At 41.6% G+C, this 16825-nt stretch overlaps 1 protein-coding gene across 3 annotated transcripts in view; it reads right to left on the bottom strand.

Moving 5' to 3' along the window:
• ADAMTSL1 (ADAMTS like 1) overlaps positions 1-16825 on the bottom strand; it is an 825746-nt gene that overhangs the window by 131949 nt on the left and 676972 nt on the right. For all 3 annotated transcript variants that reach the window (XM_045509897.2, XM_045509896.2, XM_010946030.3), the window contains one exon: positions 11603-11813. In XM_045509897.2, the coding sequence (XP_045365853.1) occupies positions 11603-11813 (211 nt within the window). The remainder of the gene's footprint in view (positions 1-11602; positions 11814-16825) is intronic.

The following is a 16825-nucleotide window of genomic DNA, read 5'->3' on the forward strand; positions in this document are numbered from 1 at the left end:
GCCACCATACCATCCCTGGGCGGCCTGTGTTTGTATGAGAGAGAAAAACGCTTTTCTCTCTTACTTAAGCCACTGTGACTTTGGGTGTCCTGTCATTTTTAGTCAATCTAACCCTAGCTAGAAAGACAAATAGTGTATGATATCACTTATGTGTGGAATCTAAAAAATACAACAAACTAGTGAATATAAGAAAAAGGAAGCCTACTCACAGAAACAGAAACCAAACCAGTGGTTACCAGTTCGGGGTGGGGAGACTATCGAGGTGAGGGAGTAAGAAAGAGGTACAAGCTACTGGGGTAAGGTAGGTTCAAGGATGTACTGTACAGCACAGGGAATATAGGCAATATTCTGTAATGACTGTAAATGGAACCCTTAAAATTGTATACAAATTTTTAAAACGTAAAAAAAGAGGCATAGGTACAAAAGCCAAGAAATATATAAAAGAAAAAAAAATCCAACCCTAGCTAATCTATCGACCCATAACTACTTTTTACAGCAGAAAGTCTAAGTAGTGCTCTGCTTTCTTCAAGAATAGTTCCTTTTCTTTAACCTGCTGCCCGTGTGCTTGTTGAAAATTAGTCCTGGGTGTGCAAAGCCTGGGAATTTGTGCTGCAGGAGCATCTCCTGCTGTGGCAGTGGCCTCTCAGAACTCACGGGGGTCTGTGCTCAATGGGCTGGACTCAGAAGCCAGGAGGCTTTGTGCCCATAGTGATACGATGTCCTGAGTACAGTCAGAACACTGCTGGGGCCCAGCTGGCACCTCTGACTCAGTGGTCCCAATCCTGATGTGCTTTAAAATCACCTGTTCTAAGTCCTGGGCCCCATCTCAGATCCATGAAACTCTGGGACGTGTGTCCCAGGCATTAACTTTTTAAATTAAAAAAAAAATTTCTTTAAATCTCCCACGTATTCCTGTGTAACCAGGATTGAGAATCATCTCTCCAAATGAATGTCCCTCCACCATTTCCAATGGGAATAAAATAAACCTGGGACCCAGGGAAGCCTTGGTTAGAACTGGTAGTTGCTTGGAGCCCCAACTGAGGAACTCTGCACTTTGTTTGCAATATGAATGGCTTGAGGTCACAGAGCTATTGGGTAATGAAATTGGAAAAGCGATCAACTTCATCTAATTAGGGCATTTAACCCTAGAGCTTTTCAAACTGTCCCAAACTATCCAAACCAGTGGTTGAATGACCTTTAGTTATGCTTTAAATGTCTAAAATTTGGAGTGAAAAGAATTTTCTTGAGTCCCACAGGGGGAAAAAAAAGTATTTTCTTGTGGCTGGATTCAACTGCCCACCCACTGAATAAAAGAAGGCTAACAATAAAGGTGAAACCACTCTATGAAGCAGACCTTGTCTCCACTTTACAGATAAAGAAGCTGAGGCTAGAGGGGTGAAATAATTTACATGAGGTGAGACCTGGTTTGTTTCCACTCCATGCAGCACTCAACTACCTCCCACTGAGAGCATGCTGTGGACTGGGAGGGGTGGACACAGCCAGAAAACCTGGCCTGTCCTTCCTGTGGTTGTAGGAATGCCTCTCTGCTTGCAGTGGAGGGGACCTGGCATGCTGCTTCAAGCTGAAGCCCCAGGCCTTCTAAGCATCAAGGCTGCCAAGAGGCTGGTCTCACTCTTTCCCCTAAATAGACGGGAGATGCTTCCCAATTCAATCCTAAGCCTCTACTCTAGGCCCAGAAGCTGGCCCACGATCCAGGTTGGAGACAAACCTTCTAAAGAAAACTCATCTACATGTGGTTGCCATGGAAACATGTTCTCCCTGGATCCTTTGATTTCTGAGTGGCAAGTCTACATCTGGACACAGCTTCTAGGCTATGCCACAAAGCTGGGTGTGTAGGTGGACAACAGGCAGTGGTCTACAGCCAACTGTTACTCATCACAAATCCAAAGAGTTTCTTCCAAGGGCTGGTCTAGCACATCATTTAGCCCTAATTAAGGGAAAAAGAAATCTATGGCCTCAGAGCTAATGATTCAAGCTGTGAGTGGCCCAGACCTTTGGCTTCTCCAGCTTGTTTCTGTGATTCCTTGGCTTTTTCATTTAATGGAGAAAACAAACATTTTAGTTCTTGTTTAGTAGCAGTCCAAGAAACTCTTAAAGGATTTTACTTCTTTAATGCATTTTATGCCCATGAGGCCCTACACTGCCTTCTACAAATGTAAATCCTCAATAAATATTTGTGGAATTGAATTAAAGTTGGTGGTTGGGGGAAATCTAAATTAGTGGCTAAGAATTCCACTTACCTAGAATAACCCTTCTTGTCATATGGACAACTCAGATTTTAAATTTGGTCTTCTGCATGACTTCTTAGGTAGCCTTCTCTATTTCTGTCAAATTCTCACTCTAACTAACCAGTTATTCTATCATCAGATTAATTATAAACCTTTATTGTTCAGCTGTTTTTCAAAACTCTTTTATAACTAGACAACTAATCATGTGGATTACTGATTCCTGAAGATTTGCCAAATTTAGGGACTGTTTTCTCCACAATTCTTTCCATTCAATGAATTATTAAAATTCTTCCATGAACTTAATGTAATTTTAAAGTTGTTCAAATGATAATTGTTGGAATAAAAAGTCAAAATTTTAAAAAATAAGTCAAAAATTTAAATCTTAAGCTCCGAGTGACCACTCCTCTAGGCCTACTCAACATGTCCACTTAAATGCAAACAGGCATCTTGCCCTAAATATGTCCAAGATGAAACTTTTGATTCTGCCTCTCCAACCTCACCCCAAATCCTCTCTTCTCCCGGCTTTCCCCATTCAACTGAATGGTGCCACAAGATCCAAGATGAAAACCTGGGAAATGTCCTTGAGTTTTTCCTCTTTCTCGCCACGTCTTCCCTGATACACAAACCATGAGCAAACACTTTCAGATTTTTCTCCAAAATAAATAAGCTTCACTTCTCTAATAAATGATAAAGTAGGATGCCACCATCTCCTGCCTGGACTGCTGCACAGATTCCTAACCAACCTCCCAGTTTCTAGTTTTCTCAGTTAGGGCCCAGCAGGAGAGAGATGGTGCACTCAACTTGAAGACAGCTAATCTCTTCTTCTGATGGCCTGCTGGGAACATCATTGGTTGAACACAACCAGAAGCCAGAGGGTAGAGGCTACACCAGTCAGCCTCCTGGGATACAGGCGGAGAAGGTAGATAGCGGATCTATAGGAGCGGCGGAAGATATTTAGCACATCATGGGATTGTGAGGGTTAAACCAAGCCATATATTTAACATGCGTGGCCTGAAGTAAGCCCTCAAGAAAATATTACCTGTTATTATCGTTCAAAAAAAAAAAAAAAAAAAAAAGGCCTGCTTAGGCCTTTGATCATGTTGTTCACTCTGGGAGCAATGCCCTTCACCTCTTTGTCCATCCAGAAACTTCCAACACACCCTTGAAGGCCCAGCTCAAAGACCACTTCTTCAGGAAAGCCTCTTCTAACCCCTCTGCCTCATGGTGTATGAGTCCCTGCCCACCCCTCCCTGCCCTGGAAGTGTCCTGCCTGTCCCCGCTGAGGGCTGGTTGCTGCTAGGCCTGCTATTTTCCTCCACCTCCCTGCAGGCACACAGGATTGCACCTTTTAAGGAAAGGGAATGCACTCATCTTTCTATTCCCCCAGTGCCTAGTGGAACGTCTGGCAAAGACCATACACTTCATAAATGTTTGCTGAACTGATGATAGGATGAACAAAAGAGCCAACAATCCAGATGTTTAAAAGATGTAAAACAAACATCCAGCTGATGGGCTGAACATCCACCTTTTATCGGGCTGTTTCATCATTAGCCAGAAGCTGCTTCTAGGTAAGTGAGCAGTGGGTTTAGGCCAGATGCAGCGTGTGCTCTGCTGGGTGCTCCAAGCCCCCAGGTATGGTGGACGACCATCTGGCTGAGCTAGTGTTGTCAGGGATGTGGCTTTCAAACGCTCATCTCATCTTTGCTCAGTAAGTGTCCCTGGGGTGTATGCTGATGAAAAGGTGGTTTTCAAAATTTTGAAAAACCAGAGAAGATGAAATGTCAAATGAATAAAGGTTCCAAAGTCTGTGATGACTTTGTGAACATGCTGCGGTTACCTGGTGAGGTTGACTGCTCCCAAGTGAGAGGCAGAATGCAAAGAAGAAAAAATTTTAAATGGAACAGCAAAAGAAATTTAATAAAGCTAAATGAAAAATGTCTGCTTTATGAATCATCATTGAAAATAATATTGCACTATGAAGAGAGAGATCTCTGGTAATGGGTATTATTTTAAAATATAGGCCTTAACCAGAATAAACAACCCAAAATAGCATTCATATTCTTTATCCTTGTTGCCATGCATATTTCATGATATAAGGTCATCGATTCATTAGTTTTCTAAGAAAATTAAATACTATACAATAAAAAGAACACTTAAAAGTTATCTTTCTATACAAAAATGCAATGGCCTGAGTGTCTTATACTTTTAAAGATTTTCCCATGATCAGTACATTAATAAATTCTGCCTGTTTTGACATTTTGGGTTTCATGTTGGTAGTTTAATTCACTGAGAGCTGAGATCATTTCCTTGGTACCTCAAGACATGAACACAAAGTTGTACTGAGCCCAACACAAAGTGATGGCTACATTCTGTTTCTTAGGTCAACTTTCCAATTTTAACATAATGTGCTCTGCTTACAGCTTCTAACTCATCGCATTAATTTCTTCATTCACTCATTCATTCTTTCATCAAACATTTACTGAATACTTGCCGAGTGCCAGGCATTGTATTATGTGCTAGGGAATTAAGATGACCAAAGAGTGGTTACTATGCCTCAGGTATCTGCAGTCCAGCTGGGGAGAAAACATTACTCTAAAATGGGATCAGTTTTACAAAAGAGGGACTACAGAGGAGAGTGCAACTAAGTCTTTATGGAAAGTTGGGGAAGGCTTTGCAGAGGAGGTGACAGAGGAGGGGTTGGCCAGGGAGATAGAGAGAGCAGGCAGAGTCAGACCACATGTGCGTAGATGGAGGGTATGAAGGGCGGCGTATCTGTACATCTCTGAGGAGTCCTGAGAAGTCAGAGCTGAGGGCTCATGCAGACGTGTAGCTGGGAAACGAGCCCAAGAAGGCAGATGAGCAGCAGATAGTGAAGGGCCTTGGACGACATAAATGGACATACTCTTTTGTTTTGAGGTATAGTTGGATTTACAATGTTGTGTTAGTTTCTGGTGTACAGCATAGTGATTCAGTTTTTTTTATATACATGTGTAAATAAATATAATATATATATACTTTTTCATTATAGGTTATTACAAGGTATTGAATATAGTTTCCTGTGCTATACATGGGACCTTGTTGTTTTATCTATTTTACATACAGTAGTTTGTATCTGCTAATCTCAAATTCCTAATTTACCCCTCCCTACCCTTTCCTCTTTGGTAACCATAAGTTTTTTTTCTATGTCTGTGAGTCTGTTTCTGTTTTGTAAATAGGTTCATTTGTGTCATTTTTTTAGATTCTACATGTAAGTGATACCATGTAATATTTGTCTTTCTCTGTCTTACTTCACTTAATAGGATCATCTCTAGGCTCATCCATGTTGCAGCAAATGGCATTATTTCATCCTTTTTTATGGCAGATAGTATTCCATTGTGTGTGTGTGTGTGTGTGTATGTATCAATCACATCATTTTAATCCAATCATCTGTCAATGAACATTTAAGTTGCTTATGTGGACACACTCTTAAGCCCGTGGGGTGTCATTTAGGATTTTAAAGTAGGGGGTAACATGATCCAATTTGTAGAAATGATTCAGGCAGCAAAGGTAAATGGTTTCCAAAGAGTTCTGCCCTGTGAGGTCTGTGTGCTATGGAGAAAAGGTTTCCTGGTCAAATAACTCTAAGTGACAGTGCATACCATATCCTTATTTGGGGGTTTTTAGCACATATTCATATTTTAAAGACTTGACAGAGGGTCTCTAGTAAAGAACCACTGATACCAGGTTGGGAAACACTGGATCAGCATTAGGTGAGACAGCACAGGGAGACTGAGTATGAAGCTGTCTATAGTGGTTTGGTGAGCGGTGAGGACTGGAAGCAAGGCAGTGGGGAAGGATGAGAGAGGCAGAGAGCAGTGGGGGTTGGGGAGACATAGGAAGTGGGATCAACAGTCCGCGGGTGTTGACTGAGTTGAGGGACAAAAGAGGCTGAGATGGCTCCCGCTCCTCACTGGAGAATGGGCTAGATGGTGGCCTCAGCCACACCACAGGACCCATGAGGAAGACTGGTCTCCTGGGGACTGTGGCAGGTAGATGGGTTCTCGACCTTGGTGTTAGACCTGTAAATTTGAGGTAACTTTGTGATCTATGAGATCGAGAGTTTCAAAGAACAGTTAGAGAGAGGGCTTAGCAATATAATGAAGTCAAAACTGAGCCGAACAAATGAAGGCTCAGAGAAACAGAAAACGTGAGGACTGGAAGCTCACTTACTAAACAAAATTATTACATGAGAACAGAATTTCTACTCCAACCACTTTTGGATTAAAATTACCTTGTTTATCAAATGTCAACCAAGCTTGCTTAACCCTGGAAGTACAAAGGGTGTACAGTGTATCTTCTGGATTTACTATTCTTGCTACTACACGAAGCAGGGGGGTGCATCCCCACCAAAATCCAGAGCAATTATTAGAAAGAGTTTTCCCCTAATATTAAAAACAGTAACACCTCATGTGTGAAACATGAATTCTGATCTCTGCTTTGCTGACATTTATAGTTGGTTTCTAAAGGTAGGATCATTTCTTTATGAAATACATGGCTAAAAATAAAATTAATATCCCAATACATTTTTTTTCTCCCCAGATACAACATTTTAAATAAACATGGTCTCTAACTTATGAGGATTTATATTTTGGTCACTGGAATATAACAAAACTGATGACTACATTGACTCTTCTTGCCAGAATTCAGCTCTCTAATAGAGACCAAAGTCATTCTTTGCTGTGTGTGTATTTCAGTCTAGAAAATGAAAAATGTAATCCTCCAGCATTTATGGTTATCATCAAAATTCTTTTTTTTCCTGAATATTACCAGCAGGGACTCTTCTCTCATATATCTTTTTACACAGCAAAACTATAGGCATGTTGAATTGTAATTCTGATTTAAAAGAAAAAAAAAAGGTTCGTAGGGAAATGGTCACATAATCACAGTTTTAAGCAAGGGGGAAAATACGAGCTGTGGTGACTGTTTCAGTTTCTACACAGATGTGCGCAAGATGTGTGTACAGTGGGTGGGCACAATCCTGAACATGAAACACAGGCACATAGATAAACAGAAATGATGCTTCAGAGTGGACTCTCTAATTCATTTCAGTTTAATCTTTCTAGCATCCTTCTCTTTTTTTTCCTCCTCATTTTGTTTTAAAGTTTTTTTTTTTTTTTGAATAAGAACAAATAAAGAAGAAGATTGGTAAGTACAAGGTCACAAAAAGTGGCAAGAAGTAGAAGACGGACTTGTAATCTCAAGGACCTTGTGCTAATTGAGACGTACAGGGGAAATGGGGTGAGTCAGCCCACAGGAGAGCAGATGGTAGTAGGCTGAGTAATGACCCCAGAGATCTGTGTCCTTACCACTCGTTATCTGACATGGTAAAACGGACTTTGCAGAGGTGATTCACTTACAACTCTTGAAATGGGGAGATTACCTGGATTATCTAGGTGGACCTGATGCAGTCACAATGGCCCTTCTAAGAGGGTGGCAGGAAGATCAGAGTCAGGGAGGGAGAGTGAAAGGACAGAATCTGAGTTTGGCATGAGGCACTTTGAAGATGGAGGAAGGGGCCATGTGTGAAGGAAGTAAGTAGCCCCTCGAAGCTGAAGAGGCAACTTAACAGATTCTCCCCTAGAGCTTCCAGAAGGAACGCAGACCTGCCAACACCTTGATTTTAGCCAAGGGAAACTGATTTCAGACTTCTGACCTCCTGAGCTCTAAGAGAGTAAATTCATGTTGTTTTAAAGACCCTGACTGTGTGGTAATTTGTTACAGCAGCAGTAGGAAACACACACAGATTAACTGCCCTCAGTAAGGCAACAGGTACTAAGTTTTATGTAAACTGCTGATTTTAGAGCTGGCAGAGATTTAACACTTTAGAAAAAAATCATGAAGAGGTCTTTGGAAAGCTGCACCACACAATGGAAAAGAGAATGGGTTTTGAAGCGTACAGACCCCTTTTCCATTTACTGGCTATGTGAGCCGGGGCAAGCGCATCTGCTCTGAGCCTTATTTCCTCAAAGGGTTGTGTAAGGATTAAAAGAGAAACTAAAGAGCGGTAGAACAAGCCCTACCACATCAAGCCTGAGTTCATGTTAGCCTCACAGTGCTTCAGTTTGCTCATCTGTACAATGTGAATAATAGTAGTAACTATCACATTAAGGTTGGTGAAGAGTAAATGAGTTAAATACGTAAAGCGCCTAGAGTTACACTTGATACAGAGTAAGTGCTGCTCTTATTAAAACTCGAAGAAGCTTCTGAAATGTAGCAAGTGTTCAGTAAGTGAATGGGCACATGTGCTGTCTACCTTTCCAGCACCATCCTCTATGCTGTTCACATACCTGTGCGGGTGCTGTGGGGTCTCACTGAGAATCATCGCTGCTGTCACTGACCTGATGCTTTAACCTGGAAGTCATGGGAAAGCTCCTGTTCGTGGGAGGGGTATGTGACTGGTAAGTGAGCAGCACTGACCATGAAGCCATGTGGCTTCAGTGAGGGAGGACAGCAGAGGAGTCCTGGTGGGAGATGTAGAACTCCTGCTGGCTTTACAGGCAGAGGGGACGGGAACCGTGCGTGGACAGGGAGGAGAGCGGGTAGATAGGAATGTATGAGCAGGGATGGGAGAACCACAGTTAGAGATGGGCAGAGGCAGGTGTGCAACGAGATGAAGGACTGACTAAGCCATCTGGCTTGATTATATGGCAATGGAGAGTCCCTGAAAAAAATCCTAGCTGAAGACTCATGATCAAGGTGTCTCAGACTGCTTTATGCATATGTAACAGTGGTTTTCAATCATGGTGCTGTAACACACCAGTTGTAAAAATGATCTTTCGTGAGGTGTATAATAAGTAATATACAGCCAACACCGATGACGATGATGATAAGTGTGTGTATTTAATAAATTAGAGAGGATTCAGAAGACTAATGCACTAAATATGTAAGTGTTTCAAAAGCCAATCAAAAAACCCAAAAAACTATTATAGCTAAATTGATAAAGATAAATCTTAAATGATTCCTTCACACAAGACCAGAGATGAAAACCAAGGGTACAGTATTAAGAGGTAGAACTGCAGCAACGACGGCCCCTTAAAAACAAAGCTAGAATGAAGAGATTAGATCTATGCTTCACTTCTGCTTAACTGTTTCTAAACTAAAATTCTAACATAAATCCTTGGACTTCGTATTAGCCCCCTCCAGACCTATAGAATGTGTAAATTTTGTCTATTTGTTATACACCAGGCAAATGCTCTATGAAGGACAAAGGAGGTTGCATTCCTCACTGGCAAATGACAATTCACATAATTTATGACCCTTGCCCCAAAGAAAAGCATATGCATGAGGTCAGTGGTAGCCCAATGTTCATAAAGCAAGGAGGGGGAGTTTCTCCCTTCAGACAGGCCAAGGTCCATCAGGTTGTTATCTGTCTTCCTTTAAAGGAAGTATTTGATCCCCCTTCTCCTGTTCTTTCATATGAACAAAGACTCTAAACTGGGTGTTGAAGGATGACAGACCTCAGCACTATCCCCTGGTACATCCAAGCAGCGCACAGAAAAGACCCTGTGAGTGCACAGCAGGTCCCTTTGTCCCAGCAAGGACTGCCAAGGAACCAGAGGGCTAACCGGGCAAATGCATGGTCCACAGCTGATGTCTTACCTGAGCAGTGTCCCAGGACAATAGCTGATCAGCCCAGAGACACTTAAATTACTATTGACTTATTCCATACAGCATGAACAATGACTTCCTCTCTCTTAATAAATGGTCAGTAATAGCTGATTTTGCCTAAAAAAACAATTTAACTCAAGAAGTAGGATTCTAGGAAATAATGTGAAAATAATAGCCTATTGTTTCCTCTAGGTTCAGAGAGATTCCTAAAAGTGACCAGTAACCTAAAAGTGATTCCTATGCACCAAATGCTTAACAGGGCTTTTTCTCTGGAAGATAGAAACCTTGGTGGCTTTCAAATTGTGTTCTTCATTTCTTATTATGTTTGAATATTTCTCACAATTATTATGTGTTGGGTATGAAACAAAATATTTTTAAAGGTCCTAATAAAGGTCCTTCACTGGATAAACTCCAAAGAGTTTTTACTATTACTTTCATGATCTGAAAAACAGACTTAACTCTAACTCATCTCAAAGGCTTCTCCCTAATGGAAGGAAATAGAAAAAGTTTTCAGAATAAATTCATGTCCTAACAGGCCCAAGACTGACGGAAAATGGAAGAGTAAGTGACTCTTTAGAAATCTATTGTTTCAAATAGGGACACTGGGGTGGGGGTGGGGGTGCTGGCAATAGACCAAGAAAGGTCATGTGTATGGATGTGCTCTAAAAATGGAAAAAACATCATACATGCAGTACATGTGGCTACTGAAGGAGGTTGGTGTTTGAGTGACCTTCATGGGTAGGTCAACATTATGACTTATAACTATGCAACAAACCTATCAGTAGGACAAAAAGTAAAAAAAAATTTCAGGACTTGTGGGTAATACTGTTGGTATATTCATTCATCTTACTATTCAATAAACAATCCATCCAGAACTTACTATGTACTTCATAGTAATACACAACTAATAATACAGAGACTTAGTTTCAACAATAGAGGTTGACTTGGGATGGTTCCTTGTCTTGTGTTATCATGGGTTAGTGGTACAGTATAAAGTCATGGATTCACACGAACTAAAGGTAAAGGTATAAATGCACTTGAAATCAGGAGACATGGCTCTGGATCAGACCTGATGATCTTGGGCAAAACCATACCTAAGCCACAGTTATACCATCTGTAAAACAAGGAGGCTCATACAGAATCCCTGAGGGCCTTTTCAGCCACAGTAGTTTCCAACAATGGGATATAGTAGAAAGGATCACATAAAACTCAGCTGATGTCCAACCCTAGATTTGCTGGCTCTGTGAGCCTCAGTTTCCTCCAACCTAAAATGAAGAAAATAAAATCACTTTTCCCTAGACTCTTGTGAGGATTAACTTCAATTAGGTATGTAATAATATATATATTTCTTAACAGAACACTGGTATCTAGATGTTAAAAATACCTAACATCCTCTTGACTTCCACAGACCATCACACAGTAGCATGGAGTTTATGAACTTAGCCACATACATTCAAGTGCTAAAAGGATATATATACACACATATATATACATACACACACACACACACACACACACACACACATATATATATATACAGTCAATGTTTGTTTCCAGATGCTTAAATGTTTGTGTTTTGCTCACTCATTACTATTTGATTCTTTGAGTGCTTTCCTAAGTCAGAGCCCAGAGGAGGGCAGGGAGAAGGAAGGGCTGTGCCCACTGGCTGTGAAGAAGGACAGACAACACGTGGAAATGGCACTCACCGGCTGCCACTGTGCAGGATACCAGGCTGGGGGGCAGTTGAAGCGGTTACACGCTTGTACAGTGCTGGGCTTGGGCTGGTGACACATCTCATCAGCCAGGATGACTGTTTCATTCATCTCTCTGGAAAGTAGGTGGGAGCAGAAGACATCTCTGGTCTGTAGGCCAACCCCACAGGTGAGACTGCACGGACTCCACTTGCCAATCTCCCACCTGGAAAGAAATCAGAAAGTAGGAGAGGGTGATAAAGTGGAACATCCAATTTTTACTCACAAAATCACCAAAAAATGATACAACCATGTCTATTTTGAGGAAACATATAAGCTTCGTCAAAATAAGGGGGTACGTTAGATAAGCTATAGGTTGAGCACATAAAGGCTTTGGGTATCACATATTAAGGGGTAGGTCTAGAAGAAGGCTTCCTGCTTATCGCTCTAGTCCTCATTCTTAGTAAGACTGAAACATTTGTGCTTTGTTTTACTTTGGCTTCAGAATGAAAGGTTGCTGGGTCCAACTTTCTTCAAACTTCCATCACAGCATGGAAATGTCTCTGTCTTATGCATAAATATTATCACTGCCTGGGACTGGAGAATGTAACAAAAGTGCAGGTTGCTAAATCGATCAGTCTTCTTGAGGGGGAATCAGTGGAGGGACTACATGGAGAGAACAGCTCATTAACTGGAAGGAGGAAGTCAAATACACACAGATGAGCCGAGTGCAGGAGTGGGCCATTCCAAATGGCCAAGTCTTGACAAGTCCATTTAGAGTGAGCTAAGGGCCTATAAAAACATCCCTCTCACTGCATTTCCCTGTTGACACAGCCTCCAAAATGGGAATGATAAAAAACAAAAACAAAAACAAAAACAAAAAAAAAAAAACCCCCCAAAAACCCCAAAAAAACCTCAGCTGCTTGGGCTTGGAATGAGAAGTGTTCTTTAATGATCCATTTTAGAAAGTCCTGTTTACAAAACGAGGCACAAAGATTCTACAAACAGAAGTTAGCCAAGAAAAGCATGGCAAGTAGACCCCTCGGTAGCTAGGCCTGCCCAGCTTTTGTAGCCAGCCCTGAAAACTGGTTTAAGAATCTTTGGCTTTAATGTTTTCCATCAGACTGTAAAACTGAGGGTAGCTCTCAATCTTCTCCTATTACTCTGATCTGTAACTACCTTTCCAACCCTGTATCTTAGCCATATCTATACCGAACTTCTTTGTTATTCTCAGTTCATGCCTCCTGGTTTTCTAGCCCTGTCTTAACTCAAGCTGTTACTTCTAATTTGGAAGACTTTTGGTCTTTCCCTTGCCTCTCAAAATTTCTTCTATTTCTATGTAACCAAATGTAAACCATATTTAAAGGATTGTCTCCATAACTGCTCCAGACGTTGACCATTTTCTCGCTTGTACTGCAGTTATCCTGCCTGTCAAGGGCCCTACTGGAATATACACCTCTTGAAGGTAACATCTGTGTGGGAGTCAGTTTTGTATCCCTTGCAGAGTTCATCATAGCACTTTCTAGATAGTTAATGTATGTGGTTAATATTTTTTTTTAAAGAAATGAGCAAATGGAAGGGTCCTACCATCATAGTGGACACATTACACACATCATTATCTCTCTTAATTACATCCTGACTATCATGGGGTGGGCTGTACTGATTTTGCCTATTTTAAAGTTGAAGGGATCTAAGAATCAAAGAGGCTGCTTGCCCAAATATCCGTAATTATCAAGTAGTGAATTCAGAATTCAAACTAGGGTGTGTCTGGCTCCAAAGCCTTTGTACTCTCTACTGTACCATCTTATCTCCAAGAAATACCTTGAAAATTACTGTCTAAACATTCACTAACTTAATTGAATTAAAGAAGACAGCTTGGGTTGAATATATTTCTTTTAGATCCTTGTGTGAATGTCTATAAACTTACTTTTAGACCCCTAGCTTGGGTAAATCCCAAGCTTTCAAATGTTGTGGGGTTATTGGTTTTAAAATCTGCCTACACATTCTTTGCCACTCCTCCATTCTGAAGATGGAGTTTTGAGTATGGGCTGAACTTATTGGCTCACTTGTAAGGAACAGTGAGGCAGATGTGACGCTATGGGACTTCCAAGGCTAAATCATAAAAGGTATCTAGACTCCACTTGGCCCTCTCTTTGCTCACTCTGGGCGAAGTCAGCCACCACATCACGAGGACCCGCAGACAGTCTTGAGCAAAGTCCACATGCAAAGAAACTGAGGCTGCTCACCAACAGTCAGCACCAACTTGCCAGTCACATGTGGGAACTATCTGAAAGCAGCTCTGCTGGACCAGGTCTAGCCTTCAGAGGATTTCAACCTCATGAGAGACGTTGAGCCAGAACTGCCTTTCCAAGCTGCTTCTAAATTTCTCATTCATTAAACTGTGACAGGTAATAAATGTTTATTTTTGTTGTGAGCACTTCAGTTTGGGGGAAATTAATTATGGAAATAGACAACTAATACAAGTATATATTCTCCCTCCACCCCAAATGTGCATATATGTCCATCAAGAGACAGATACAAGAATATTCAAAGCAGCACTATTCCTGCTAGCCCAGCTGGGGAACAACTGATAAGTCCATCAACGGTTGAGTGGATAAATAATTATGATATAGTCATACAAAACTATAAAACAATGAGAATAAACTACAATAAGCAACATGGAAGAATCTCACAACCATAAAATTGCGTGAACAAAACCACAACTGCACAAATTCATACTGTGATTCCACTTACATAAAGCTAAAAACTCCAAACTAATCTACAATGTTAGAAGTGAGGGTGGTGGTCGGCCTTGGTGGGGTAGTAACTAGGAGAGGATGGGGGTGGGGTGGGGGGCTTCTGGGATGCTATCCTGATCTGAGTGCTGGATCTGCATGCACTTTGTGAAAAATCACCAGGCCACAAGTGGAGAATTTGTTTATTTTTCTCTATATTTGTTATGTTTCAAAGAAGGGTGTTCTCCCCTCCCTCCACTTTCAAGTGAGATACTCAAATGTTGTGGGTATAAAATAAAATCCAACAGCTATGTCCAGTGTTGATGACCATTCTGTGTACGTTTCGTAAAGGAGCTGCCTACACAGCTGTCCCAAGGTCAGAACTCGTACTGTCATCTCTGCACCTCCACAGCCCACTTCCGCCCTCACCTCCCGCAGAAAGTCAGTGTCAGGGATCTGGAAGCACGGGCATCTGGCAGGCGTGAGGCCGCTTCAATACTGCTGGCAGAACTCTCAAAATAGATGTATCTGCTTACTCGTGATAAAAGTACATGATATTCTCAAGGAAGGAGGTCAACAGAAGCTATCTGTGTATTAAGCGCTTGGCTGATTCTAGGTCAAAGTGGTTTAATCAATTTAGGCCAAAAGGGGAAAACAGACTGTCCCACTACTCCCCTCCTGCATGGGGGCTTTAATTGTGAGCACTGGCTCCTGCTGGCTGCAGACAGCTGCCTCCCTGGATTCTGTGCTGTGGCTGTTTCTGAGGGAGAGACTGTAGGCCAGTAGGAGACAGTCTGGGGGCAGGACTGGCTGTGGCTGGCAGCCTGGGAGACTTACGGGCTTTCCCTGGAATTCTGGTTCTGGTTTCCCGTAAGCTCAGTGCTGAAGAGGACAGAGGCTCTGGGCATCAGAGGGCGAGGGCATTAGTGCCTGTTTCCCCACTTTATCTGATCGACTTTTACTCGTCTTCTCATCTTCATTGAAAATGTTACTTCCTCAGGGAGGAAACCCTCAAAAGGGTAAAATTCTCCTCTACGATACAGTTCCATGAATACTTCTTCACTCAGAAATTCTCAACACACTTGTTGTTTTCTGTTTGTTTCAGTGTGGTAAGAACTCATAACATGAGGTCTATTGCCTTAACAATATTTTAAGTGTACAATACAGTACTGTTGTCTGCAGATGCTGTGTTGTACAGCAAATCTCTATAACTTACTCATCTTGCTTAACTGAAACTTTATGCCTGTCAATCATAACTCCCCATTTCCCCCTCTCCCGAGCTCCTGGCAACCACCACTCCACTCTTTGATTCTAGGCATGTGACTGTTTTAGATTCCATCTCATTGAAGTGGGATTGTAGTATTTGTCCTTCTGTGACTGGTTTATTTAACTTAGCACAAAGTCTTTAAGGTTCATACATGTTGTTACACGCTGCAGAATTTCCTTCTTTTCTAAGGCTGAGTAATATTCTACTGAATGTATATATCACATTTTTCTTTGTATATCATCTGTCAATGGGTGTTTAGGCTGTTTCCACATCTTGGAAAGAGCTACTGAGAATAATGAGTGCTACAATGGATGGGAGAGTGCTAGTACCTCTTCCGGGTCCTGATTTCAAATCTTTTGGATCAATATCCAGAAGTGGTACTGCAGGATCATATGGTAGTTCTATTTTTAACTTTTGGAGGAACCACCATGCTGTGTCCTACAGTAGTCACACCATTTATTCTCTCACAGTATTCACCAGTATTCTCTCACAGAAAATAAACTGTGGGAGAATAAAGTGCTGTTGTTTTAAGCCACTCCGTTTGTGGTACTTTATTACGGCAGCCCTGGGAAACCAATATACCCTTGCAACCTCAGTGCCTAGGATGGTGCCTGGGACAGAGAGGATGCTCGGGAAGTCCGAGGGGACTCAGAGTGGAACCCAGTGAACTGTGTGTGTCCCTCTGGGCTTGTCACTTGGCTGGTCAATCTCTCAGCTATGTCCTCTAAACAACTGCCCACCCTCAATTTCAAATTCCCTAAAGCTCTGAACACCATGAGGTTTTCTTCAGTGTGGCACAAACTATTTGGTGACAAAGCTGGACCTGATGCCTTAACAGGCCACATCTCATTTGGTGTAAATATTTATACATTTTACTGCAGCAATATTAGCCTGTTGGATTATGGTATTTTCCACCCAGAACTTACTATGGGTGTTACATACTTTGTCTTAGTAATGCTAATGTATTTCTAAAATGTCCCAAATTCCGAATTCCAAAACACATCTGTCCCAGTGGTTTTGGCTAAAGGATCGTGGTCCTGTTATCTGGATAATGTAAGCATGTTCACAATCGTTTAACTTCTAGGCTTTGGGTGTTGGTTTCATTATTGGGCTCATGGCCAAAATGTTAGGGAAAAGGGTTCCCCCAGAATTCCTTTTCTATACTATTTTCTTTCCTCTGAGTCCTTTTTCTCCACATTCCTGTTTCTTTTTGCCAAAACCTGCTTGTAGGGAAGG

This window comes from Camelus bactrianus, chromosome 4 (assembly GCF_048773025.1).
Source record: "Camelus bactrianus isolate YW-2024 breed Bactrian camel chromosome 4, ASM4877302v1, whole genome shotgun sequence".
Taxonomy (NCBI): domain Eukaryota; kingdom Metazoa; phylum Chordata; class Mammalia; order Artiodactyla; family Camelidae; genus Camelus; species Camelus bactrianus.